Source organism: Crocodylus siamensis, chromosome 2, assembly GCF_052110815.1.
Source record: "Crocodylus siamensis isolate JL-2025a chromosome 2, ASM5211081v1, whole genome shotgun sequence".
In the NCBI taxonomy this organism is placed as follows: Eukaryota; Metazoa; Chordata; order Crocodylia; family Crocodylidae; genus Crocodylus; species Crocodylus siamensis.
In genome coordinates this window covers 188,105,080-188,132,205 of record NC_143396.1, presented here as the reverse complement: position 1 = coordinate 188,132,205, position 27,126 = coordinate 188,105,080, and the positions used below count along the sequence as shown (strand labels likewise).

At 41.9% G+C, this 27,126-nt stretch overlaps 1 protein-coding gene across 2 annotated transcripts in view; it reads left to right on the top strand.

Moving 5' to 3' along the window:
- Positions 1-27,126, top strand: part of PDE3B (phosphodiesterase 3B) — a 164,125-nt gene that overhangs the window by 71,558 nt on the left and 65,441 nt on the right. For both annotated transcript variants that reach the window (XM_090032623.1, XM_090032622.1), the window contains exon 2: positions 20,495-20,545. In XM_090032623.1, coding sequence (XP_089888749.1) covers positions 20,495-20,545 — 51 coding nt within the window. The remainder of the gene's footprint in view (positions 1-20,494; positions 20,546-27,126) is intronic.

The window sequence follows — 27,126 nt, the reverse complement described above, 5'->3', positions numbered from 1 at the left end:
ATTGTAATTGCATATATTCCATTTTAATCATTATTCTTTTAAAGAATTTTAGAATAACAAAAACAAGTAGTAGAATGAGTCCAGTCAGGTAAATGCCAAATTACTAACCAATAATTATTGATGTACATTGCTGTTGTAGGAAAGTAGATTGAAAGAGAACAGAGGTGTCAAACTCATTTTGTCCTATCGGCCAGATCCAGATTGTGGGACTTCCTGCAGGCTGGACAAACCTGCAAACAGTAGAATTAATCCCTGCCACAATTACTGTTTCGGTGATGCTCTGGAAGTGAGGGAGTCAGTGATGCTGCTGCTTACCCCTGTTTTTTCCACTGCTGCTGATTTTTCATTTGTCAGGGAAAACTAAAATCCCCAGTTTTGGCGGTGGGTGGGTGGGGAAGGGGAACTGCACTAACTCCTTGGGTTCCATAGTTGCGCTAAAATGGAAGGGATTAATGCAGTTGCTGCAGGGGCTCCAGCAGCTGTGGAAATGCGCCCTGCAGGCTGAATTCAGGCTGTAGAGGTGGATGGCACAGCCCATGAGAAACCTTGCAGGACACATGGTTGATACTTCCAGTCTAAAAGATAAATGAATGTTTGGAGGTGGAGAAGTTGGAGCCTTACGGGGAAAAGAACAAAACGGATGGTTAATATATATAACATTATGATATATTATTATGATATAACATATATATGGTGACTAATTACTGTACTTAGTTCTAAGATGAGGTGGGATCTCTATGGAGACTGACCCAGGACCCCTGCAGGCATGACATGCTCGGCTGGGTGGATGGGATGGGGCCGTGGGTGAGCAGGGAGTGGTGTCCTGGTATGGGATGGGAGGGTGGTGCCAGGGCGGTGACACCATGGGGCTGGGATCTTGGGTAGGGGTTTGCAGGGAGCAGATCACTACCATGTCTGCCCACCTGCTCTGTCTGGCATCCCTGGTGGTAGGTGTTAGGCAAAAAGACCTGGGGTGCTCTGGTATCAGGGCAGTGTCTGGTGTCGGGGCACACATCTGCTCCTGGGTGGGGGCAGCAGGGGCTGCTGGGAAGCCAAATCTGGCCACTGCACCATCCCTGCCCTGCGGCCCTGCTGTCTGCAGCTCCTAGCACGCCTGAGAGCCATGTCCGGGGACAAGGTGGTCGGTGCCAGGCAGCACCTCCACACTTGGTGCCAGGCAGGACTGTGGGCCGGCCAGAATCCTTTGGTGGGCTGGATTCAGCCCATATTTTGCCTGCCCCTGCCTTAAGGAAGGCTGGATCAGGCACAGAAACATCTTTGTAACCTCACAGAATTATCCAGGATTCTATGTATACAAATAGTTGGGTACTATGTATTTTGGGGCTTTTGGCCGCCTTCTGCCTCAGTGACAAGACCAATACGTCCTTCACCACAGAATGCCTGTGTTTGTCTTTTGATATATCACACTCTTTGCCCTGTGTCCTGGGAATGAAAACAGCTTCATAAAGTCAGAGGTATTGCAAGCGCACAACCTATTTGCTATGCAGTAATTTGACTTTACTACGTAAGTGGAGTGGACACACGATGTGCAACACTACTATGTAGTAAATCACTTGGCTCCAGGGTGAAGTTACTTCTTCAAGGAAGTGTAGTAATTTTGCAATGTGGCTAAGTTATTAGTTGGAATATGTTGTGTGTTCAGCCCCCTAGTAATTTTCATTCTGGGGTCATTGTTTTTTAAATGTAAATTAACTTTCCTGCTACCTAGTGACTAGGTACTGTAATAATTTCCACTATGGGCTGTTTTTAGAGAACTGGCTCTGTGCTTGCTCTTTACTGGGCATGTCTACGCATTGCCATATGGCAACATTGTTACTGCATTGTAACATTGCAGTAACTTCCCATACTGCACTGTATGCACAGTGCATGGTTATTTTTAGCAGCTACTTTGCTGTAGCAGTGCACTATAATGGAGTGCGTTGCCATGGTGAAGTAGCTGCTGGTCACATGTAGACACCCATGGAAACTACATCATGATAGCATGTTGCTGTGGTGATAGTGTCATGTGTAGATATGCCCACTATGGAATAAATTTATTATGGAGTAAAACCTGAGAGATTACTATGCAAAGGCTGTCATTTGTCTGCACTGAAATTCTGACTTTGAGGAATACAGTGTCTAGTGGGGGAAACTTGCAGATATGATGAGATATGGAATGGTTAATAATGGTGGGGACGGATCCATTACACAGACTGATCTGAATCACTTGATAAAATGGACTTATTTGAATAATATCCATATTAATGTAGCCTAATAGATGGTCATGTGTCTAAGAACACAAGGTAAGAGACACTATCATACAATGCAGTGACACTGAAAAGTAGGGAAATTTAAAGTCATGGATATAGGTGAACATAAATTGTCAAATAGGTAGGAAAGCAGACAAGATCCTTGATTGCATAAACAGGGGAATATTAAGTAGTGGTAGGAAAGTAGTATTAATTTTATAACTGATGTTAATGAGACCTGTTTCTGAAAGTGTCCATTTCTGCTAGACCTATTTTAAAAGCAGCTGAAATTCAGTTCAGAAAAGAGCTACAAGAATTATTTGACACCTGAAAAAATATCCTGGTCTTTGTTTAAAAAAAAAAAAAGAAAAAAAAAAAGAGGATAAACCATTAGAACAGTGTTTCCAAAATTTTTTCCCTGGGGCGCACTTTTTTTTTTTCCCCTGGATTATAATTGGCAGAATGCTTCGTTCTTACCCCCAAAAGGTATATTTAAGGAAAGGGGGAGGAAAGAAGGTAGCGCTGATGAGAGATGCAAATGTCATTGAAGGAATCAAAGGGGATAAACTAACCCCAAGTGGGTTAACTGCTTTGTTTTTATGAATCAGTTAGTCTATAATGGCATTTTTACACATACATTCATCTTCTCCAATGTGCCAGAGATCTGGTGCATTGGAGCAGACTTCCTGCTCAGCATGTGAGCTGATGTGCCCGGTGCTGTGTTGCATACATTTGTATAAATGGCGAAATGCACATCAGTGCTGAGAAATAGTGGCGGTGTGCTCCTGAGACCTTTGATGTGGTGCAAGCATGTGGATAAATGCCCTAAGATGCAACACTTCCCTGACATCTGTGTAGAGAAAGGCCATGTTTTTGCTAGAAGCTCCCCTAAGCTTAGACAGAGCAGGTCTGCTGTCTCCCTTCTGTCTCTGGGAGTCCCAAATTCTGGAAGGGTAGTAAATTAAGTAGCTGTTAGAGCTTTCTATCTTGCTTTCCCTCTGAAACACAATATACTCATGAGGAGAGTTGCTGAACAACTAGCTGCAGTAGGGAGGAAACAGTAGCTGCTCAGAACTCTTGGCTGATGTCAGAGCTGTTCTTGGTTCAAGGGAGGCAGATGTGTAAGGCATTTGAGGAGAAGCTGCTGTAATGAACGGAGTGACTCAGTGCTCTGGCTTCCATGGGCCACAAATAGTTCCCTCAGCTGCATGTTGAACAATGTAGAAATGAGTTAGTGGCACAAATCATACATGTATACAAATGTTCTATTAAGTTGGAGTATACTAGGGAGAATTACTAGGTTTCTAAATATGGTTTCTATGACTGATTTGAGGAGTTACTGCATGTAGAAATTAAGAACTTGACTGATGCAATGAAATTGCTGTTTCATTAATGCTTTGGTGTACGTGGCATTTACTATTTGTTGTCTAGGTTGTATTATGCATCTATCAAGTCTGAAGCAATGAAGAATAGTTCCCATTCAAGTGGGACAGTGTCAGAAGTCTAGAGAAGCTTGTTCAACCTAGTTTGTTTGAAGGGGTTAAGTTTTGGAAAGGAGTACAGGCATACCTCGGAGATATTGTGGGTTCGGCTCCAGACCACTGCAATAAAGTGAATATCGCAATAAAGCGAGTCACACGAATTTTTTGGTTTCCCAGTGCATATAAAAGTTATGTTTACACTATACTGTAGTCTATTAAGTGTGCAATAGCATTATGTCTAAAAAAACAATGTACGTACCTTTAATTAAAAAATACTTTATGCTAAAAAATGCTAACCATCATCTGAGCCTTCAGCAAGTCGTAATCTTTTTGCTGGTGAAGGGTCTTGCCTCGATGTTGATGGCTGCTGACTGATCAGGGTGGTGGTTGCTGAAGTTTGAAATATTGCAAGAATTACCAAAATGTGACGCAGAGACACGTAGTGAGCAAATGCTGTTGGAAAAATGGTGCCGATAGACTTGCTTGACGCAGGGTTGCCACAGACCTTCAATTTGTAAAAAACGCAATATCTGCGAAGCGCAATAAAGCGAAGCACAATAAAACGAGGTATGCCTGTATAAGGAAGAGAATAAAGAAGTCAATTTCTAATCATGGGCATTAAAAGGCATGGAGTATGAGATGCTCAAAATTAAACTCAAAGGGAGGATTCAGAGATGCAAGGAGCCTGGGAAGGGGAGAGAGTTATGCTTTCATAGCATAGGAGAATATTGCTGACTCTGGGACGAAAGCTCCAAGAAAGCTAATCTGCAGGAATGGGCAGATGGACTGAGAGACTGTCTGTTTTGTAGGAAAAGCTGTGTGCTGTAAAAGAACTGGGTTCACCCCAGAGATTTATGGATTTAAGCACAGAGAATGCTGCAGAGGAAACTTAAGGCAGTGAAACATCTGAAGGGAGGTTTGGGAGGAGTGTGCAAGTTCCCTGTATCATTTTGCTATCTAAAGTAAAGATAACTAGTTAGAAACTTTTGCAAGCTTTGTATGTCTGTTCACTTTGACTATTCTTCAACTGAAGAAATATACTGTATGTGTGAAGCACCCACACAGAGCTCTTAGAAAGGGTGTGCAAGTTGATGGGAATTTAAGAAGGTCATTTAGTCCTGGTGGCATAGAGTGGCAGGGCTACGGTGTCCCCTCACTCTGAAAGGGTAACATGGATGCTTTGTTCAGAGAGGCCACAAGGAAAGAATGCAGTATCCCATTCAAATCTAAGGGAGTTGGGGAGCAAATGAACACAGTGGAGGTGGCTAAAACATCTGTTTGAGAGTTCAGCTGAAGGGGCTTTACTAGGAGATGATCCCTTTCTCTACAATTTACCCTCTATGTAATCTTGTCCACAAACATGAATACAGCTAGCATCTTTTCAGATGACAGTTCATACATTTGTCTCCACTTCACACTTGTCTCCTTTCAGTCTCACCCCACAAACTCTTTCTGTGACGCCCTTTTTTTCTCCCTTTCCCTTTTTTGCTCATTATATAAGAATCCACTATTTTCAACAAGGGCTGGACAAGAGTTCAGTCTTACGTGTCACGTAGTCAGATGACTTCTACATTCTGGCATCCAGGTTGTCTGTTAAATCTTGTTCATGATTTCTGTATAAGACCTCTAAGATAGGACCTTCAGTGTCAGTTCATTCAGCCAAAGTTCTCACCCAAGCTTTTATAATCTTGCAGCCTGATTACTACAAAATCTTTTTCTCTGCCCCTGACAGATGCATTCTTGTGCCACTCATCTCCTCTTACTTTTGCAACAGCATTCTGGTTCTCTTAGCCGTGGATTTTAGCCCTGTCACTCCTTTCTTTGCATCTCCCAACTGGCTCTTCCATATCGAATCAGACATAAGGTAGGTGCTTGTTTTCACTTTCAAAGCCTCTGCTTAAGAGCTGTCATTCTGTATCAAGATGTCAAGTACTGTTTTTAATTGATTCATAATGCTAGTCCCTATCACCTGTTAAATTTTCAATGATCACCTTTCTGCTTTTCCTAAGTTTGAAGATACCGCTTTGTAAACATATGCAAAACTACCTTATTATCCTACTTTACCCTTCTTATCTTTCCTTTCCTTGGGTGCCTACAAAAACATGAAATGGAGGTAGATGTGCAAAGATCTGTCATGCTGACCAATACTATTTCATTTTTACATGTATGCAGACAGGCAGATATGGGATTACATCTATTAACTCTTGCCTTATCCTTGAATTTTAAAGGAAGGGACTGCCTTTTTTCATTCTGTGTTTGTATAGTGCCTAACACAGTGGGTCCTGATCCATTACCAGGGCTCAGATAGTAATACTAATAATACAAGACTGATTTGGATAAGAATGATAAGGAGCCGAAGTGGGGATAGCTAGCTGACTACAAAGAGATTTGGATGAGGAGTCGCAGATGGAAAGGAAACAAGATGAGGAGGGGGCAGGACAGAAGGAAGGACACACTCTAAAGGAGAGAAGGCAGAAGACTGTCCACTAGAACAAACTACCTTCCAGATCCTGGAATGGAACTCAAGATACCCTAATCTGGGGAGGAGGAGTGGGGGAAACTATAGCACACGTGCTGCGAGTGGTAAAAGCAGCTGCTGTGAGGCATACAATTCTCAGTAAAGGGAGGCACTGGAATGAGGGTAGGGGGACTTGAACCTCTGGAACATGAGGGTCAGGATGCTGCTGCACGAGGTGTCAGATGTGATTGCCAAGAGTCAAGTTAAATCTTCCCCGCCTGCAGCTGCTGTTGAATTCAGGGTGTTGGATTCAATTGGATTCTAAATGAGTAAAATTAGTGCTCTTGATCTACATTTGTGTCACAGTTTCCCATCCATAATATGAATAGGAAATAGTCCTTCTCACAGAGGTGTTGTGAAAATAAATTCATTACGAATGAATGAAGCACTTGGATAATATAGTGATAAGAGCCTAGAAAAGGCCATGAGGAAATTAATAATCCAGTCTTCAGGATAAATTATGAGCATGTGCTGTAAGTAGGCCTGGGAGCTACACATTGAAAAATGAGGACAAGAAAACGTATTGAATTAGCTATTTGTGATATGAGCACAGTTTGTTCTAAGTTCCAAATTAGGCAGGTACCCTGTGGAAAAAGTAATCCATGAACATGTAATTAACATTTAATTGAGATGCATGAAAAGGCCAAATTAAGTTTTCACCTGTAATTTTGTCTTTTCTTAACTTTTAGGTACTTGAATTTGCAAGCTTAATAGTGATATTTTAATGTGGGTATTTTTTTGTTTTGTAATTATTTTAAGTGATACTTAAGATATTAAATTACGAGTTGAATTTAAAACTACACATGACCAATTTTCCTGTCCGTTCTCTTCGTGGCTGTTGTCTTGCCTTTGTATACAATTCAACACCATATCAAATATAGATTTTGCTATACTGTGGAGGGTTGAGGTGAGAGGTGCATTCATACCTAATTTTTTAAATATCTCTGACTATTGCTGCTTATATCGCTGTTCTTTTTCTTTATTGCTTCTCACAGATAAGCTTGTAAGAAACTGGGGCATTGGTTTCCAAAAGAGAATTTCTTTTTTCTTAAGAAAAGTAGAAGTTCTAGGCCTTATTCTTTGCTGTCTTGCATCTTAGTAATTGCTTGCACTTGTGCAAAGCTGAATATAAATAAGGTAAAAGGAGATACAGTATGATCAGTTTGATTGTCCTCAACTTAGTAAAATATGTAATATATACATATTATAAGCGATTTATGAAATAATTTAATTTGCAACTCTGAAAAGGAAATGTAAAATACTATCAAATTGGAGAACAGTTGAGAATAAAAAATAGTATTTAATTGCAGGGTTTATTAATCTCCACATGCCATACATTCTTAGGTAGATATTTTATGTACATTGTTAAAAGCAGGAGGAAAACCAATGAAAGCATAGGAAGGATAAGCTAATGTAAACAATGTAGAAAAGGCTAAGTGTTTAATTCCTTTTTCCTTCAGTCATCAACCATTATATGACAAGCACAGTTGTCAGCAAGGGCAGAATAAGGAATCAGTCTAGTTCAGGAAAAAAACAGGTTGGAGTTTATTTACACAAGCTGGATGGGGTTGGTTTGTTTGTTTGTTTGTTTTAAGTAGGGGCCAAATGAGCATTCAAAGAGTATGCAAGGAATGTCACTTGTAGGGGTGTGCAAAACAAACCAAATTCAATTCAGATTCGGCCCAAATCGGGGACAGTGATTCGATTTGTTGATTTGGATCACTGTCCCTGATTTGATTTGGCTGAATCTGAAGATTCAGTGCTGATTCAGAGAATCAGTGATTCAGACGTAGACACAGCTTTAAATGTTCTTTCTACATACCTTGAGGTACCAGGCGCAGAGAGATTTTTAGATTTCAGTATCACCTCTTGAGATTGTTGGGAGAAATCTCTCCTTTCTCACCTCCACCGACCTGTCCCATGGTCATTATGGCTCACTTAACTTAAAAGTCTGTACCAGTCCATTTTCTACATGGTCTGTCCTGATGTCTTCTACCACTTCCTTATAGTACCCTTTACATCTTGCTTAGTCCCATTTTGACACAGGCCTCTATTGAGAAGAATAAGAAAAGGAAGGATTAAAGAAAAATGAGGACTCCTGAAACAAGTTGAGGGAAAGGACGAGAGACCTGGTTATCCTAATGATTTAAACTCATGCAAATTCTGTTGGAGTAGCTTATTTCTGTTTAACCTAAACTTGTTTCCAGTTGACTTCTGCTGAATCACAGGAGACCAGTTTTGTGCTGAAGTAAGGGTGTTCACATAGTAATTTACCCTGACTTTTTTATTGGTTTAAAGCCACCACTTTGGTTCAACTGAAGCCATGTAGTTATACCTTGGACTGACTATAGACAAGGAATCCAGCAGTGTTTTTTTTACATTTTCAGATTTTCCTTCAAAACTAAAACAGCTTGAAATCATCAGAATTTTTAAAAAGGGAAAGTGGAACTAGAGCACTTTGGCTAACGCAAAGGAAAGAAGAATAGACTTCTAGAGCATGAGCTGTTTTAGCTTGAACTAAAGACTAAAGGTTCTCTATGGCTATAAGCAGATGTCATCCTTGGAGCAGGATCAGCTGCATCCTGGCACAGCTGATCTGCTTTTTTTAGGTTGCATAGAAATTGCTATTGTCTTGCAGGGTCAGGCCTGTGCTGCTCTCAGGGTTTCAGGAGCCCAATCCTGTGAGGCAGCTGCAGACGTGTGCCCCGAGTACAGCAGCATAACATGCACCTGGGGAATGCCAAGGCATTCTTTGGGTGTGCTTCTGCAAGTGAGGGAACCTGGGGTTCTCTCATTTGTAGAGGCATTGATCTAAGTGAGGGTATGGCAGAATGATATGCACACCAGGGGAATCCCCTGCTGAGTGATTCCTGGAGTGTGTGTCTGCAGACGAGAAGGTACTCCCAGGGCTTCAGGGGCCTGATCCTATGCACCTTGGGAAATCCCTTTTAGGGGAATTCCTGGGGCACCCAGGATCAGGCCCCTGAAGTCCTGAGAATGCCTGACCATGGTGGCTAGAGAGCATGTGAGCAGCTCTAAACTGCCTGCGCTCCCTGCCATAAAATGAACATCGCTGCAAAAAAGTGGCACAGATTTTTACCACTTCTGTTACAGTCACAATTTTGGGCATTTGTGGCATGCCAGGGGGCCTGGACATCTGTTGTATTGCTATAAACATTTTTATGGCAGCACAAAAGTGACATCTGTTTCCAGCCTAAGAACTCATACTTTCTGCAAATAGGCACAGAAGGGATATTGTTAGTATATGCTCACAAAGCAGGTCATAGATTACCCTTGCCCAAAGGCAGCTCTTCTTCAGTATTTGAAGCACCCTACCATATGAATGCCAGATGAACCATTACTTTATAAAATGGCTACCATTTTAGCCAACACACTAGAATTTACAATGACCTCAGGCATGGAGAGAGATGAGGATTTGTATTTTGGGGGCTGTAACAACTTGTGTGTGTGTGTGTGCACATATGCCTGCAGATGTGTGCGTTAGGCATAAAGGGGGGATCTATAGCATGTTTGCCTGTGGGTTACAAACACTTGGATTATGGAGTATAACTATTTCAAGTGAGTGTTTCTGCAACAAATTTCACGACTGCAGAATTATGGAATTCACAAGGTTTTGTTTGATGACCTATTTACAATCCTGCCTGTTTAACAGGTTAAAATAATTTTAATACTTTACTCCTTCTGATGTAACAAAATCAATAATGTGTCTGGGATAATGCACTGGAATTTGATAGGCATTATTGACTATTTTTTAAATTAAAGCTTTGATTGCAGAATGCTTGTCGCTGATGACGGGGGTAGTAGAAGGAACACTTAGCTTTAATGTACCAGATTGAAACTGCACAGCTGCTATTAAGTTAATTGGATTTCTCCTGGAAGTCATTAAGAAATAAAATATGTCCTCATTTCAGTCTTTTTCCAAGCAACCTAGTAAGGGCTTATTTCAGTTCTAAACTTGTATATATAGGCTTAGTTTGAGGTGGTATTTTAAAAATTGATTACAAACCTATACTTGCCCCCACATCTTAGATTAGTCCTATCCAAGGGTGTTTACAGTTGTAGATTAATATTTCTACTTACTATGTAGTGGGCGTGTCTTCTGCAGTGCTTTAATGAACGGTAACCTATTTTACTGTGTATTAGAGCATCAGCAAAAACCATGCTAATATGTTAATGCACAGTAAAATAAGGCTACTGTTCATTAAGCATTATTAATAAAGTGTGTGCTTTTGCTGCTGCGCATTAGGGCATCCTAATGTGCAATTTAGTTAGTACCTCACATTACAGGTACTAAATTTAATGCGCAGTAACAAAAGTGTGTGTTTGAACATGTAGATGCACCCACTAGGTGTATTTTTTTTTTTTGCTCAAAAAAGGGCAAGTATAAGATAATTAGCATTATCAAATAATTGTTTTTTGGGGGAGAAGAAAGGAGAGATTTTAGATTTCAATATCACCTCATTAGATTGTTGGGTTCCATTGAAGAAAATGGATTGAATCCCTGTCTTGTGCATTGGAATGTTGCCAAGGGCTTTATTATGAAAGCCCTCTCTTCCACAGAACTTTCTTAGAGAGAGGTAGGAAGTATGCAGAAAAATTATCTGAAGTGTAGAAACTAGCTTTTTCACAATGGTTGATGCACTGCATCTGATTGTTGTAACAGAAGAAATAAGCCAGTGCACAAGAAAAGAAGCATTCGCTAAAATGTGGCAAAAAGTCATATTGGCTTTTATAGATTAACACCTTAAGGCAGAGTTGTCAATTAACGGCCCAGGGGAATGCAGTATTCTGCAGCAGAGGGTTCTCTTGTCAGTGTACTGGGGCTCCAGCAGAGGAGGAGCTTTGCCTGTGCCTGTCATAGTTGGGTGGCATGAGCTCTGGGCAGAGTAGTTTTTTGACTGGACTGTGCTGTGCTGCAGCTGAACAGTGGTGAGAAGCAGTAGCAGTAGTTGGGTCCTGATGCCCACCCATCTCTGACTTTAGCTGGGTCATTCTAGTTCCCTTTCTAGAAAACATTGCTGACCCCTACTGTAAGACAAAAGAGCTCTGATATAAATGACCTATGGCTAAAAATGCTAAATGCTAAGTGCTTTGGAAACAGCAGAGGTGGAGCTAAGCACAGGAATATAGTGAAGAAAATGTGAACTTAGTACATCAGTGTTTCTGTTAACAAACCTGCAATGCATTCGTATCTTTTTTAAAATTGGATAATGCAAAATACTGTAACAATTACTCAAATGATGCATCATAGAAAAATAGGTTTAGAAGGAACCTCAAGAGGTCATCTATTCCAACCCCCTGCTCAAAGCAGGACTGTTTCCATTTATATAATCCCACCCAAAGCTTTGTCTAGCCATAACTTAAAAATCTCCAAGGAGTCTATGATTCCACAACCTCTCTGGGTAACCTGTTCCAGTGCGTTATTACCCGCCTAGTGAGAAAGTTCTTCCTAATATCTACCCTAAACTTTCCATGCTGCAACTTGAGACCATTGTTTCCTGTTCTGTCACGTGCCACCACTGAGAACCATCTAGCTGCATCCTCTTTTGAACTCCCCACACTACCCCAAGTAAAGGTTGCTATTAAATCCCCCCTCAGTCCTCTCTCCTCTAGGCTAAATGAGTCTATTTCCCTCAGCCTCTCCTCAGAAATCATATGCCCCAGCCCCCTAAATCACTTCTATTGCCCTCCGCTGTACTGTTTCCAATTTGTCTACATCCTTTCTGAAGCATGGGACCCAAAACTGGACACAATACTGCAGATGTAGCGTCACCAGTGCTGAATAGAGGGGAAGAATTACTTCCCTCGGATCTGCTGGTAAAATTCCTACGAATGCAGCCCAGTATACCATTAGCCTTCTTTGCAACAAGGGCACAATGTTGGCTTATATTCAGCTTATTGTCCACTGTAACCCCTAGGTCCTATTCTGCAGAGTTGCTGCTCAGTTAGTCAGTCCCCATCCTGTACCAGTGCATGGGATTGTTTTGTCCATAAGTGCAGGACTTTTGTACTTCTTATTGAATCTCATGAGATTTCTTTTGGTCTAATCCTCCAGTTTCATTGAGGTTTCTGAATCCTAGGCCTAGGATAGTCACAACTCCCCTCAGCTTTTGTGACATTCACAGGCTTGCTGAGGGTGTACTTTATGCCATGTTCCAGGTTGTTGATGAAGATATTGAACAAAACTGGCCCTGGGATGGACCCTGGGGCACTCCACTTTTAACACTGGCTTCAGTTAGACATCACGCCATTGACTGACATCATGCCTCTGAGCCTGACGATCCAGTCAGTTTTCTAGCCACTTTTACAGTCCATTTATCCAACCTGCACTTCTTTAGTTTGCTTGTGAGAATCTTGTGGGAGACCATATCAAAACCCTTGCTAAGTCAAGGTATATCGCATCCACTTCTCTTCCACACACATCCACTGCTCTTCCACATCCACAGAGCCAGTCCCCTTGTCATAGAAGGCAGTCAGGTTGGTCAAGCATGACTTGTCCCTGGTTGTCCCTACATTGAACTATTCCTAATTACCTTCTCCTCCAAGTGCTTAGAAATGGATTCCATGAGGACCTGCTCCATGACTTTTTTCCAGGGACTGAGGTGAGGCTGACTGGTCTGTAGTCTCCTGGATATTCCTTCTTACCTTTTTAAAGATGGGCACTATATTTGCCCTTTTCCAGTTGTCTGGGACCTCTCCCATTCACCATGAGTTTTCAAAGAGGATAGCCATCAGCTTTGCAATTACATTGGCCAACTGCCTCAGCCCTCGGGTGCATCCCTTCTGTCCCCATGGACCTGTACACATCCAGCTTTTATAAATAGTCCCTAACCTGTTCTTTTGCCACTATTGGCTGCTAACTGCCTCTTCAAACTGTACTGTCAGGTGCAGTAGTCTGGCAGCTGACCTTGTCTGTTAAGACTGAGGTGAAAAAGGTATTGAGTACTTCAGCCTTTTCCACATTCATCTGTCACTAGGTTGCTTCCCCCATTTAGTAAAGGACCCATACTTTCCCTGATCTTCCTCTTGTTGCTGACCATCTTGTTACCCTTCACGTCCCTTGCTAGCTGCAACTCCCATCATGCTTTGGCCTTCCTGATTGTATCCTTGCATTCTTGAACAATGCTCTTGTACTCCTCCCTAATTGTTTGTCCAAGTTTCCACTTCTTGTAAGCTTCCTCTTTGTATTTTAACTCAGTGAAGTGTTCCCTTCTAAGCCAAGTAGATGTTCTGACATGCATGCTAGGCTTCCTGTGTATTGGGGTGTTTTGTTCCTGTGCCCTCAGTGAGCTTTTCTATAATACAACCAGCTCTCCTGGACTCCTTTCCCCCTCAGACTGGCCTCCCAGGAGATCCTGCCCATCAGTTCCCTGAGTTAGTTGAAGTCTGCTTTTCTGAAACCCAGGGGCTTTACTCTGCTGCTCTCCTTCCTTCTTTTCCTCAGGATCCTGAACTCAATCATCTCATGGTCACTGCTGCCCAAGTTGCCATCCACTACTACATTCCCTACCAATTCTTCTCTGTTTTGTGAGCAGCAGATCAAGAAGAGCATGGCCCCTAGTTGGCCTTTCCAACACTTGTGCTAGGAATGGAAGTTGTCCATAACACTCTCCAGATGTCAGGGTGATTTAAACCCCCCATGAGAACCAGGCCCTCTGCCTCTTTCCTGCCTGTCCTTCCAGAATAGTTTACACCCATTAATGACAGTGCTCCAGTCATTCAAGCTACCCCACCTAGTCTGTTATTCCAATCACAACATATTTCCATGACTGCGAGGACTTCCAATTCTGTACTTTAAGTCATATGTAAAGAATGTAATTTTAAGAAGCATTTAGAACTGGTCAAGTAGTGGATCTATGTGGAAGAGTTCAAAACTTATTAAAATAATTGCATTGATTTGAATCTGCTCCATTTTTATAGTTGTTAAACATTACCAATTAATTAGGTGATATAACTTGTATTATATGGCATGTTGGAGTGCACACGAGACAGTGATTGTTCAATTCAGGCTATCACTCAGTTTTGCTGGTCTACTCTTCATTGATTCTTACAGTTACTTCTTTTGTTTAAACATATTACTTGTCTGGACTGATCTGCACCTCATCCAACATCATTCCCAGTGCGCATGGAATCATCTGTTCCACTACATTAAGATATGTATCAGAGAAACAGAAATGTCTCTTATTAGCATACTAAAGACACATCAACCTGTCTCCCTATTGATTCATTTTGTGCCCTCTGGTACAGAGTAAATGGGAGAGACAGACTCTGTCAGTGACAGAGCTGTTGGGGTACATAATTACCACCACAAAAAGAAAGCTTAGCATCCTTTCACATTTTAAAAAAGGAAGATTGACTGTAGCAGCTGCAGCAAGTAAACTATTAAGGCAGTGGTATATCTATATCCTGTTTTTGCATTGAAATGATAGAAAAGGAGAGTGTTCAGGGACTTATTTTTGTTTAAATAGTGGATAATCTTGTTTGCACAATCTGTATTTCTTACAAAATTATTAGGACTATAACCATAAAAGCTGAATATGTTCCTGACTACAGCGAAATATCATACACCCTGCCATTTACTAGATCTTGTCTCACACAGTCTATGCCCAGCCTAAAACGGTCTTGGAGAAGTTTGTGACTGGTCCTTGTCATCCCTTGGGGCGCTCTGGTGAACAGACATTCCCCCCAGATCCTGATGCACACCCCTGATATACTTATAGGCTGCTACCAGGTCACTCCTGAGCCTGTGTCTTTCCAGGCTGAAGAGTCCCATGGCTCTCAGCCTCTCTTCATAAGGCCTGTTCTCCTGTCCTCTGATTATGCGCGTGGCTCTCTGAATTCTTTCAAGCCGTGACCTCACATCCCATCCTGTTTTCTCTTTATTTGTCCCCTGGAATTAGCTGATCTATCCCCAGTGGCATTCCTTATTAAGGGAGGCTTCTAGTAGTCTGTGATGGGCCTAAGCCCATGATCTTTTGGCACATCAAATAGGGCCCTTCGTACATAGCAGCAGAGAGCTGATGCTGAGAGACAAGTGAACTGGGTGTATCCATAATTTTCTACCCTCTGTTCCTCTCCTGCTGTAGTTTCCAGTTCACAATGTTTGTATTCACACAACTTGAACATTACTAAAAGGTAACTAGTAGTCCTCATTCTCTAACTTTCTTTTGTATGTAGTTTTTATTTTTGGTCTGCAGAGAGAACAAATGAATCCAGTTGACGTACCAGAAACTGATAACATCTTCTGATTTGTGTTGATGACGTTTCTCTGTGGTTTTGGTGGCTTTATAAAGCTATTCAGGATGTAGGTTTGTGATTGACTTCAAAAAGCAATGCCTAACAAAATACTCTTTTAGCATGAAAATACATTTGCTCAAAAGGCATTTGAGCATCTTCTCTTTCTTTTTCTTTTTTCCAATTAGCCACAGCAGATGTATCTAAGGTTTTGGGGTTGATGTTAATCTAGATTGCTTCTACAAAGTATTTACAGGAAAAAAAAAAAAGCCGTTTGTTGTTTTCTGAACAGAATCAGAATGTTTTTGGGTAAGAGAATGAGATTTTTTTTTTAAATGACATTACATATTAATTTATAGAGGGGGGAGTGTTAATAATGCTGTAATAAAATAAAGACCCAAACATAACTCGTTGTTTTTTTGGTTTAAATATATTCTTTGACTTATCTATAACAGGGGTAAGCAACGTTTTTTGGCTCGAGTGCTGAAAAACCCACAATATCTACTTTGTAAGGTACCGGAGTGCTGGCACACAACAAAAACAAAACGCGGGGAGGTGGGGTACATGGCAGGATGCACAGCATATTTAATACAGTTAATAATCATAAATACTGCTTTTTTACAGTAAATAAATATCAGGTTTTCTGAAAATTCTAAACCTGGTGACAATAAATAAAACTTCATGTACTGCCTTTGTACTTATGATTTTTTTTTTTCTTGTTAAGCATGTTGTGATGAGAGGGGGAGAGGAGCAGCAGGCATAGGGGGAGTCACAGCAGGCAGGCAGGCTGGAGAGCGGGTGGGGAGCAGGGGCTGCCCCAGGGCTCCGCAGATTTGGGCCACAGTGGGGGGGGCCAGTAGTACTAAAGGTGGGACCGAGCTAGCCCGTGCAGCTCTGCGGGGATGGGGCACAGCCACCCTACCGGTGAAGGGATGCTGCCTGGCTGCGGCAGGACTCTGGGAGCTCCCTGCTTGGCCTCTGTGTGCTGGGTACAATGTGAGTAGAAGCCACAACTCCAGACTGTTTCCCTGGGCTCTGGGAACACCCACCACAGCTGGTGCTCAGGGCCGAGCTGGCTGGGAGTCTGTAGTGCAGCAGCTCTGTGCAGTGCCTGCCCTGGTCCTGGCCCCTTGGGAGCTGTGTGTGGGCAAAGCTGGGGTCCAGGCATGCTGGGGCAGCTGTGGTGACTGTTCGCAGGGTCCAGGGGGCTCTCGTGGCCAGGGCCTTACACCAGAGATGGCTCTGCCCTGCTTGCAGCGTGCCTAGTGTACGAGAAGGCCAGTTCACAAGCTGGAAGCCCCACAAGCCCAGCGTCCTGCCCCAGCCAGGCAGCATCCCCTCGCATGCAGGGTGGTGGTGGCCCATCCTTGAGGAGCTGTGTGGGCTAGGCCATGCCCCACCATGGGTGCCGCTGGGCATCCCCACCTGCCCGTCCAGCCCCCGTCTTTCTAAGGGCCCGACCGGGCTGGCTTTCCCGTAGCACCACCACCCAGACCCTGCCCCGATCGCCCGGCCCCAACATTCAGCACCCCAGTTCTGCCCTGCCTAGGTGGGACAGGATGTCTGCCTGCCTAGGCCCAGGGCTCTGCCACCTGCTGGAAGCCTCTAGGGTAATGACCCTGTGCAGTGTCTGCACTGGCCCCAGCCCTGTCCACCCAGAGCTCCCTCCAAGGGCCAGCTGGGCTGGAGCGCAAAGCCTGGGTGCAAGAAGTAGGGGGAGTAGAACACAGACAGCTTCCTTGCCTGTGTTCTCCTGGCTCTGCACTGGTACCTGCTTGGGTGCTGGGACTGGTGGCTGCACAGGAAAGCCCAGAACAGCAACTTTTAAAAAAAAAACAACAACCCCCCCGTCCCCCCACAAAACCCCCCCAATTTCCTTGCATGCCTCCTGGCGTGCCAAGAAAAATGTCTCCACGTGCCACTAATGGCACGTGCGCCGAGGTTTGCTGACCCCTGATCTATAATATTTCCAAGTATGTCATAAGATTTGTTTCTCTGCTCAAAAATGTGGCATGGACGTAGAATGAAAACATGCTTATATGAATAACACACATGCAATAAAAATGGGGACATCTTCAGCTGATTTGTATTATCTCCTGTTGAAGTCGGTAGCTCTATCATGATTTATACCAGCTAAGGGTCTTCCCGCCCCCCCCCCCCCCGATTCATACTACTAATTATTTTTGATATTTAAGATATGAATTGTTTTTTTGCAAAGTCTTTTAACAGTCATAAGTATAGATGTTGTATTCCATTAAGCTGTTGGGTTAGGGACAGGCAGATATAGCAAGACAGCTGTTACATACGTAGGAATATATGCCTAAAAATGGCTTCTAAATTTAGTCATTAAGTTTAGTCCCTCAGTTTTTGCTGGGTATCTTTAAGTGAACGTATCCCCAAGATCACCATATTACATAGAACTACAAGGGACAATATCTGAAATACAGGAAAATATCTAATTGTCCTTTGTAATTTTGATTAACTAATTACAGTGAATGTTTATTTAAAGTTTTTTTGTTTTTTTTTTAGTAGAATTTCTGAATTGAGGAAAAACATCAGATTTTTTAATAAGGGACTGATAACTCTCATCTCTCACAAATTCATACTAGAAATACAATTTCAAGTGGCTTGGGCAGGAACACTGTTTCATGGAATGCTAACTTGTGAAAAGGTTGCAAACAAGACGTATTAATACATAGCAATTTATTAAGGCATATACTTACGTGTGGTGTTGGATATTAAGAGGTAGTTAGTTGTGCTTGTCTGAAGTCAATCAGAAGTCAGAGCATATCTACCCTGCCTTTGGTTGGATACCACCATGATATTTATGAATTGTCATCTTAAGAAAACCAAACTATGTAAACAACTCAGAATTACTGTCATTGCAATGGGAATCTTGGTATAACCCATTTCACATCTTAATTTTTAATGCAACATGGGCATTAGGGAATAAATTGGGCTAGCAGGGTGTTTATGAACTTTTAATTATGCACTTGTCTAGTAAGGGTGTGCAAAACGGGCCATATTTGATTTGGATTCGGCCCGAATCGGGGACAGTGATTCGATTCATTGATTCAGATCCCTGTTCCTGATTTTAGATTTGGCCAAATCTGAATATGAAGATTTGATGCTGATTCAGAGAATCAACGATTCAGCCATAGATACAGCTTTAAATTTTTTTCTACATACCTCAAGGTACCGGGCGCAGCTTGTGAATGCTGCGATGGTGGAGTGGATGGAGCATCCCAAGAAGGGGGAGGGGGTGCCCTCTGTGCTCAGCGGTGAAATCGGAAGTACTTTGGGTCCACTGGGGAGCGTGCTGGGCCACCGAATCAGGCTGAGTCTCCACTGAATCGAATCGGGGACCGAAACTTTGCATAATCCTATTATCTAGGATGCATATAATTGGAGTATTTTGCTCCCACCTATCAATAAATGGTGCTCTATGTCCCAAAGTTTGTGCCTAAGGGCACATTCAAATTTAAAAGAGAAAGTAGCAGGTGCCAGTTTGAATATTAAAGTTTAGAATTTAGCATCCTGGATATGCACATGTGCATAGTTTCATTTGGTGAGGGAGTACTAAGCGCGACTGACTTGGTCTCATTTTGGTGGCCATTGCATACAGCCTGAGCTCAGTCATCAGTGGCAGCATTTTATGTTGGAATAATGATTTTTACTGATGGTGAAAATGCTCATGGGCACCTGAATGAACCTTAGGGGGTGCCATAGCATGCATGCACCACATTGGGAATTGCTGCTCTATGCTGTTGTAGAAGGAAATGAAGTTGGCTAGGTGATAAACACATTCACCCAATTGATGGCAAGATAAAACAAGCAATAAGGTACAAAGTTATTCCACAGAAAATGTATAATAACACTGTAGCTTGTTAGTATTACTCCATTAATTGATTGTAGTCAGGTGCTCCTGTGGCTGGAACTCCCAGCCCCATGGATGCACCCTCTGCTGCCAGTCCCACAGCTGACAAGGGTTGCAGTGGCGGCAATGTTCCTGCACCCTGGCTGTACGGTGTCTACTCCTGCCCAGCACCAGCCCCATTGCCTCCTTCACTGTGGGGGCCTCGGTCTGCCCCTCTTCCCCCCTCTACCCCCAACAGACTTATTAGCCTGACATTGCTTTCCAAGCTACTGTACTACGCTGTGCTCTTGGCCACCTGCGTACTGCACTGCAGATGCATACGTGCACATGGTTTAGCAACCAAAAAAGCTGATTATCGATTTAATGTCAATTTTCCTTTATATCCGTGCTGATTTTGTATCAGTAAACCTCTAGTTCCTGACCATGTTGACAGATGAACTAAACACAAACTGCTAAAATGCAGAGGGAACTGTCCTTCAGAACTCTCACTCAAATTTTCCCATTAATCTGATTGTTTCATAGCTCTTTGTGTACCAGGAAAAGTGATGAAGCAACATGACCAAGATAGTATTGTCCCGTATTGAACAGTTTTGTTTGCCACTAATTACTCGTACTCACAATTTTTGGTTTTGGTTAGATTCTCAATTATTTGTAGTTGTTAGTTTTCAGTAGACATCTTTTTTGTATTTTTTAACAGGCTGGGAAGATATTATTTCTTCCAATAATGTACACTACTTTTGTCCATGTGCTCATAAAGTATTTTAAAGAGAGATTAGCACTAAGGAGTGGTTCCTTTCTGTTCTGAAAGATGACTTCTTTGTTTTTTTTTTTTTTTTTTTTACTCCTATCATTCCAACAGTATTTAAATAAGATGCTTTAAATATTTTATCAGTAATTAAATCATATTACTATTAAAATAATTATCTTTTACTGACAATTACTACTGCGTAGTTTTCTTGGTCTGTCATGACTTGTTCTTGCATCAATATCTGAGAGAGAAGTTTATTTTGAACTTGTATTATTGTATTTCACCAACGTATTATTTTAAAAGAATCTTCTGATCAAGGTGTATTGTTTCATTGTTACTCATTGTTATTTATTTTCTTCTTTATAGATGATTCTCTGGGACTGGGATTTGAAGCAATGGTATAAACCACATTATCAGGTTAGTTCATCTTAACAGCATTTTAATTCAATGAAAATACAAATTGAGGGTAAAAGTTTCCCTATAGAATGATAATTTTTAATTTTTATTTTATTTATATTATCATTTTTTTTACAGCTACTTAAATGGTATTTCTGTATGTAATATTTGTAGTGGGTGATAAATTCCTATTTTTATCGCAGGGGGTACCTGCACATAGGCTGCTCTGATGCACTGTAATTAATTGAGTCTGCTGGAGCATGGTAACTACTGTGCTCCAGCCAGCCTTCAAGTCTTGTGCATCAGTGTGCCTGTGCTTCAAAAATTGGCAGGGGCGCATTAACTAAAGCTCGTTTGAATGGTAGATGCCACCTCTTTGAAGCATGGACATGGTGATGCACAAGACACCCTGGGCACTTTTAATTAGAGCAGCTCTCAGAGCCACTCTAATTTTAAAGCATTTCTCTCCCACTCTTTCTGCCACACCCCACTCCCATTTCCCCTCCCTTCCCTTGCCCCCGCATCTCCGGAGTACATGTAAAAATGCCCAGGGTTCTCAATCCCAAGTCTCTGCTTCTAGTAAAACCCCTGGCAAGTCTCTTATCATGCCAAAGTATTTTATTCCCTTTGTAAAACTTTTAGCTAGTTTTTGCACACCAAGTTGACAGTGTTTCTGCATCTAAGAGTCTGCTCCTTCATCATTTGCAGTCTTACCATTCCAGAGTGTGGCTGGTCTCTATTATATTAATTATGATGCATGACTGGACCTGTCAGTCAGGAAATAATAGGTTTCATCTGCCCTGAGTACTCCCCAGAGTTCACTGGCATTCTCCTGATCTCCTGTAGTTTGATCTGTGAAATGTAATATTCACGATTTGGACTGTACCTGTCCAATGCCAGACAAAGAAGTTGCAAGAGACTACCCTCTTTTGTGAAGCCCCATATACACTCACCCACACTTCCAGCTACCACTGAGCCATTTCCACTTCTCTTAAGGCCTATTAAATACTCCTTTTTAAAATCAAATAGGTATATGATTATAAATTTTAAAACTAATAAAGCAATAAAATAATTAAGCTAACAAATGTATATAACTCAGTAGATAATACTAATATGAAACAAAGCCACCAGAATGAGACTTTCTCCAAATCAGTTTTTTTTTAGTTACTGCTTTCTTCAAAGAGTCCTATAATTGTTCAACTGACAATTTCATGGGTGACTGGCAGCCAATCCTGCCAACTCGCAAGTGCCAGCAGCACGCCACTGGCAGTTCTGGGTGAACGCGATTAACCGCAGAGGGACTGCTGCTTCGGCCACTCTTGGTGGGGCGGGGGGCACCAGCCTAGGAATGCTGGGTGTCAGGGGGTGCACTGGCATGCTTAGAGGGTTCATGTGCACCCCCTGTGCATTGCCACTGGACAATTTAAACCATGGCATGTTTGTTGGGTCACTGGGGGCATCTCTTCCAAATTTCTTCATTATTTTTAAAGACCTAATATATAGCACTTGGTGGTTCATTGGATTAGTTGCGTTTGTTTATGCTGTTGGATTAGTCTCAGTTGCAGCTTTCTAGATTCTATGCTTTTACAGGTCAAGTGTTTTTGCTCTTCAGTAGTATTTATTTTTTGCCAGAATGATCACTTGTTATGATGTACAGTATTCATATCTTCTCTCTAAGACAGCAAGCAACCATCTTACATTTATCTTTACCTTGACATGGCATTCCTACTTCAACTCCATATACAATATTTCTGTGAGATTACTGTATATTCAGAACTTTCCCCAAATGTTCTTTTGTTTTATGCAGGAAATTTGAGCCATCTTCTATCAGGAGATGCTCTTTGCCCATTGAACAATTTGCACATTAGCATTGTTACCAGATTTGCCTGTCACTTTGGGGTGTGCTTATTTACTAGGTACCTTTTTGGGGTCTCTGTAATTCTATCAATGTGTTGCTTGTGTTTCTGTATGAAGCTGTATCTCTCCTTTCTGCAAGTCCTTACCCCCAGTGGAGCTATCTTGTAGGACTTGGCTTCAATGTGGCTGGGTCCTCCAACCACCAAATCAGTCAAACACAAGCACAGATTAAAAGGGCACACCTGAGTCAGGCTGGATTATTTAACATTGAGAGGCTGACACCCTCATGTACCTTGAACTCAGTTTATCCCTTATTTCAGTAGGACAATAATAAATGCATTTAGACACGCACACGCGCGCGCGCACACACGATACGTCTGAACAGGGTTCTGATTAGCAGTTTCAGCTGATACCCTCGTGCACCTCAAAACTCAGCATATCCCAGTCTCTTGTCACAGTGGTCCTAGGAGTAACTCCCTTGATGAGCAGACCCCACTGTTGTTTTGGGCATTACAGTGATCTTTGGCTTAGGTAAAAGAAGTGTTGCTGCATAACGTTTCTTTTCATGGTCAAGGGGAAGGAAGAGTAAATGAGGTCGAGAGAGATTATAGCAGCCAGCTTGACCATTAAAGTTATTTATTGCCAGGTATGTGAACTTATGATGATACCAGTAGTAATAGCCATACAAGAGAGACTAATAAAATAGTTACAACATTACATAGTTTCAATTAGATATTTGGGGAAGTCTACCTCAGGTTTGATTAGCAAAAGTCAGGTATAGAAAGCTGTGCCTGCAGTAAGGAAATGAGAGGGGGAGGGGAAGGGAGGGAGTTTTGGGGTCTCACCACTCAGCGAAGCTTGAACCAGTCGAGGTGCCCCAGGTACAGTTCTGAGCGTGATCAATACAGGGATTCCAGACAGAAAAAGAGTGGAACTGGTGCAGCTTTTGGATCCAAGCACCACGTCTGAAACTGAGCTTGGGTAGGGTTTTTTGCTCAAGGTAGAAGACTAGGTTTGTTTATGGGTAAATGATGGGTCATATGCTGGATAATAGGAACTGATCACTTCTGGCTACGGGTGGCATTAATCTGAAGAAGCTTGCAATACAGACAGGCAGATTCAGTGTTCTGGGTACCAATAAAGGAGTCATTACTAGGATTGGTCTGATTAAATGTTGAGCTGGATGTGTGTAGACTTGGGTGATTAACATTTGGAGCAGGGATTCCCCCATCATGCAGTGCTTCCCTGCTTCTCTGGTCCCAGAATTCAGTGCGGTCCTTGCCTTGGAATCTCTGTTCTCCATTCTGAATGCTAATGAGGGTGCTTTCCTGTTCCATCTCCTATAATAATGATTTGTCACCCAGTTCCATCTCCCGTGTAAATGAGACCGGGGTGACTCTTGTCACCTTTGTCTGGAGGGCTTAAGATGCATCTCCTGCTGCATCTTCAGTGTCTTTTGTAAGTCCTTCCTCTAATCTGTTCTTGTTCAGACAGAGGTGGGGAGTTCTTTGTGAGTCAGACAGGCTGTGTACTGTGCCAGGGTTCCCCAAGAACACAGATCTGAGAGAACTTTCAGACTGATTAGGGTCATGAGCCAGTTACTAATGCATTCCAGTATTGGATGATGGCCAAATGGGCATCTGTCTGCTACCACTTTACCTTTGACTGCCCCATTGAAGTGGGAAAGTCTTGGGCTTCTCAGGCTTTGTTTAGGTTAAACCCACCCCTTTGCAAACATTTAGAATTAAAGGCTCACAAATGAGACACTATTGCCAGTCATGAGTGCCTCAGGACATTGTGTCAAGTAAATAGTGCTTTTAGTTTGGCAATAACTAAAATGACAGTTTGGTTTAGGAGTGATACCACCTCCAAATACTAATTAACGTATGGCTTCTTTTTGAATTGTTGTAATTTATGCATGTATACCTTGAACATCTTTTAATTATCTTCTCAGTCTCTCTGGAAGTGTCTGACTACTTTTTTTTTGTTCTCTCTTATACCTTGGTTCTCTTCATCTCCTGGTATGAAGTCTTCTTGTGGATAAAATAAATAACAGCAACCTTTTCCCCTCTGAATATGGTGCTATCCTGAAACTAGACCTGGTCCTTCATGAACCAGAAAGTTTCAAACATAGGGGTTCTTTTTTGTATCAATGTCATTACATAAATGTGCAAGTCTCCTTACCTCTACAGACCTTTTCTCAGCTCATCTAATTTGTTGTATCTTCATTATTTAGTTGATGAATGTGGTAGCTGGAAATCATGTAATCAAAACTTTACTTGATATTTTGGTGTATGTGCCCTTCCTTTTAGCTGGTACAGAATTTGGTCATGCTACTTTGCTGTCTCTGCCATCATAATGGTGTTATGTGCTATCGAATTAATCTCCTGTATATGGCCAAAGATTTCTTGATGTTTCTGCTGGAATACTTTACATGTAGGCTTGATTTTACATGTCTGTAAGGCAAAGTAGTATGTTTTCTATTAGATTTTACGCTGCACAAGGATTAACTCATCTAGTCTTCTCTACCAGTATACAGGCATACCTCGTTTTATTGTGCTTCACTTTATTGCGCTTCGCAGATATTGCGTTTTTTACAAATGGAAGGTTTGTGGCAATCCTTCGAGCAAGTCTGTCGGCGCCATTTTTCCAACAGCATTTGCTCACTTTGTGTCTCTGTGTCACATTTTGGTAATTCTCGCAATATTTCAAACTTTTTCATTATTATTATATTTGTTATGGTGATCTGTGATCTTTGACATTACTATTGTAATTGTTTTGGGGCGCCATGAACCGCGCCCATATAAGACAGCAAACTTAATCGATAAAAGTTGTGTGTGTTCTGACTGCTCCACTGACTGGCCATTTCCCCATCTCTCTCCCTCTCCTCGGGCCTCCCTATTCCCTGAGAGACAACAATATTGAAATTAGGCCAATTAATAACCCTACAATAGCCTCTAAGCGTTCAAGTGAAAGGAAGAGTCGCACGTCTCTCACTTTAAATCAAAAGCTAGAAATGATTAAGCTTAGTGAGGAAGGCATGTCGAAAGCCGAGGTAGGCCGAAAGCTAGGCATCTTGCGCCAAACGGTTAGCCAAGTTGTGAATGCAAAGGAAAAGTTCTTGAAGGAAATTAAAAGTGCTATTCCAGTGAACACACAAATGATAAGAAAGCCAAACAGCCTTATTGCTGATATGGAGAAAGTTTTAGTGGTCTGGATAGAAGATCAAACCAGCCACAACATTCCCTCAAGCCAAAGCCTAATCCAGAGCAAGGCCCTAACTCTCTTAATTCTATGAAGGCTGAGAGAGGTGAGGAAGCTGCAGAAGAAAAGTTTGAAGCTAGCAGAGGTTGGTTCATGAGGTTTAAGGAAAGAAGCTGTCTCCATAACATAAAAGTGCAAGGTGAAGCAGCAAGTGCTGATGTAGAAGCTGCAGCAAGTTATCCAGAAGATCTAGCTAAGATAATTGATGAAGGTGGCTACACTAAACAACAGATTTTCAGTGTAGACGAAACAGCCTTATATTGGAAGAAGATGCCATCTAGGACTCTCATAGCTAGAGAGAAGTCAATGCCTGGCTTCAAAGGACAGGCTGACTCTCTTGTTAGGAGCTAATGCAGCTGGTGACTTTTAAGTTGAAGCCAATGCTCATTTACCATTCCGAAAATCCTAGGGCCCTTAAGAATTATGCTAAATGTACTGTGCCTGTGCTCTATAAGTGGAACAACAAAGCCTGGATGACAGCACATCTGTTTACAACATGGTTTACTGAATATTTTAAGCCCACTGTTGAGACCTACTGCTCAGAAAAAAAGATTCCTTTCAAAATCTTACTGCTCATTGACAATGCACCTGGTCACCAGAGAGCTCTGATGGAGGTGTACAACGAGATTAATGTTGTTTTCATGCCTGCTAACGCAACATCCATTCTGCAGCCCATGGATCAAGGAGTAATTTTGACTTTCAAGTCTTATTATTTAAGAAATACATTTCGTAAGGCTATAGCTGTCATAGATAGTGATTCCTCTGATGGATCTGGGCGAAGTAAATTGAAAACCTTCTGGAAAGGATTCACCATTCTAGATGCCATTAAGAACATTCGTGATTCATGGGAGGAGGTCAAAATATCAACATTAACAGGAGTTTGGAAGAAGTTGATTCCAACCCTCATGGATGACTTTGAGGGGTTCAAGACTTCAGTGGAGGAAGTAACTGCAGATGTGGTAGAAATAGCAGGAGAACTAGAATTAGAAGTGGAGCCTGAAGATGTGACTGAATTGCTGCAATCTCATGATAAAACTTTAACGGATGAGGAGTTGCTTCTTATGGATGAGCAAAGAAAGTGGTTTCTTGAGATGGAATCTACTCCTGGTGAAGATGCTGTGAACTTTGTTGAAATGACAACAAAGGATTTAGAATATTACATAAACTTAGTTGATGAAGCAGCGGTTTGAGAGGATTGACTCCAATTTTGAAAGAAGTTCTACTGTGGGTAAAATGCTATCAAACAGCATCGCATGCTACAGAGAAATCTTTCGTGAAAGGAAGAGTCAATCAATGCGGCAAACTTCATTGTTGTCTTATTTTAAGAAATTGCTGCAGCAACCACCACCCTGATCAATCAGCAGCCATCAACATCGAGGCAAGACCCTCCACCAGCAAAAAGATTACGACTCGCTGAAGGCTCAGATGATGGTTAGCACTTTTTAGCAATAAAGTATTTTTTAATTAAGGTATATACATTG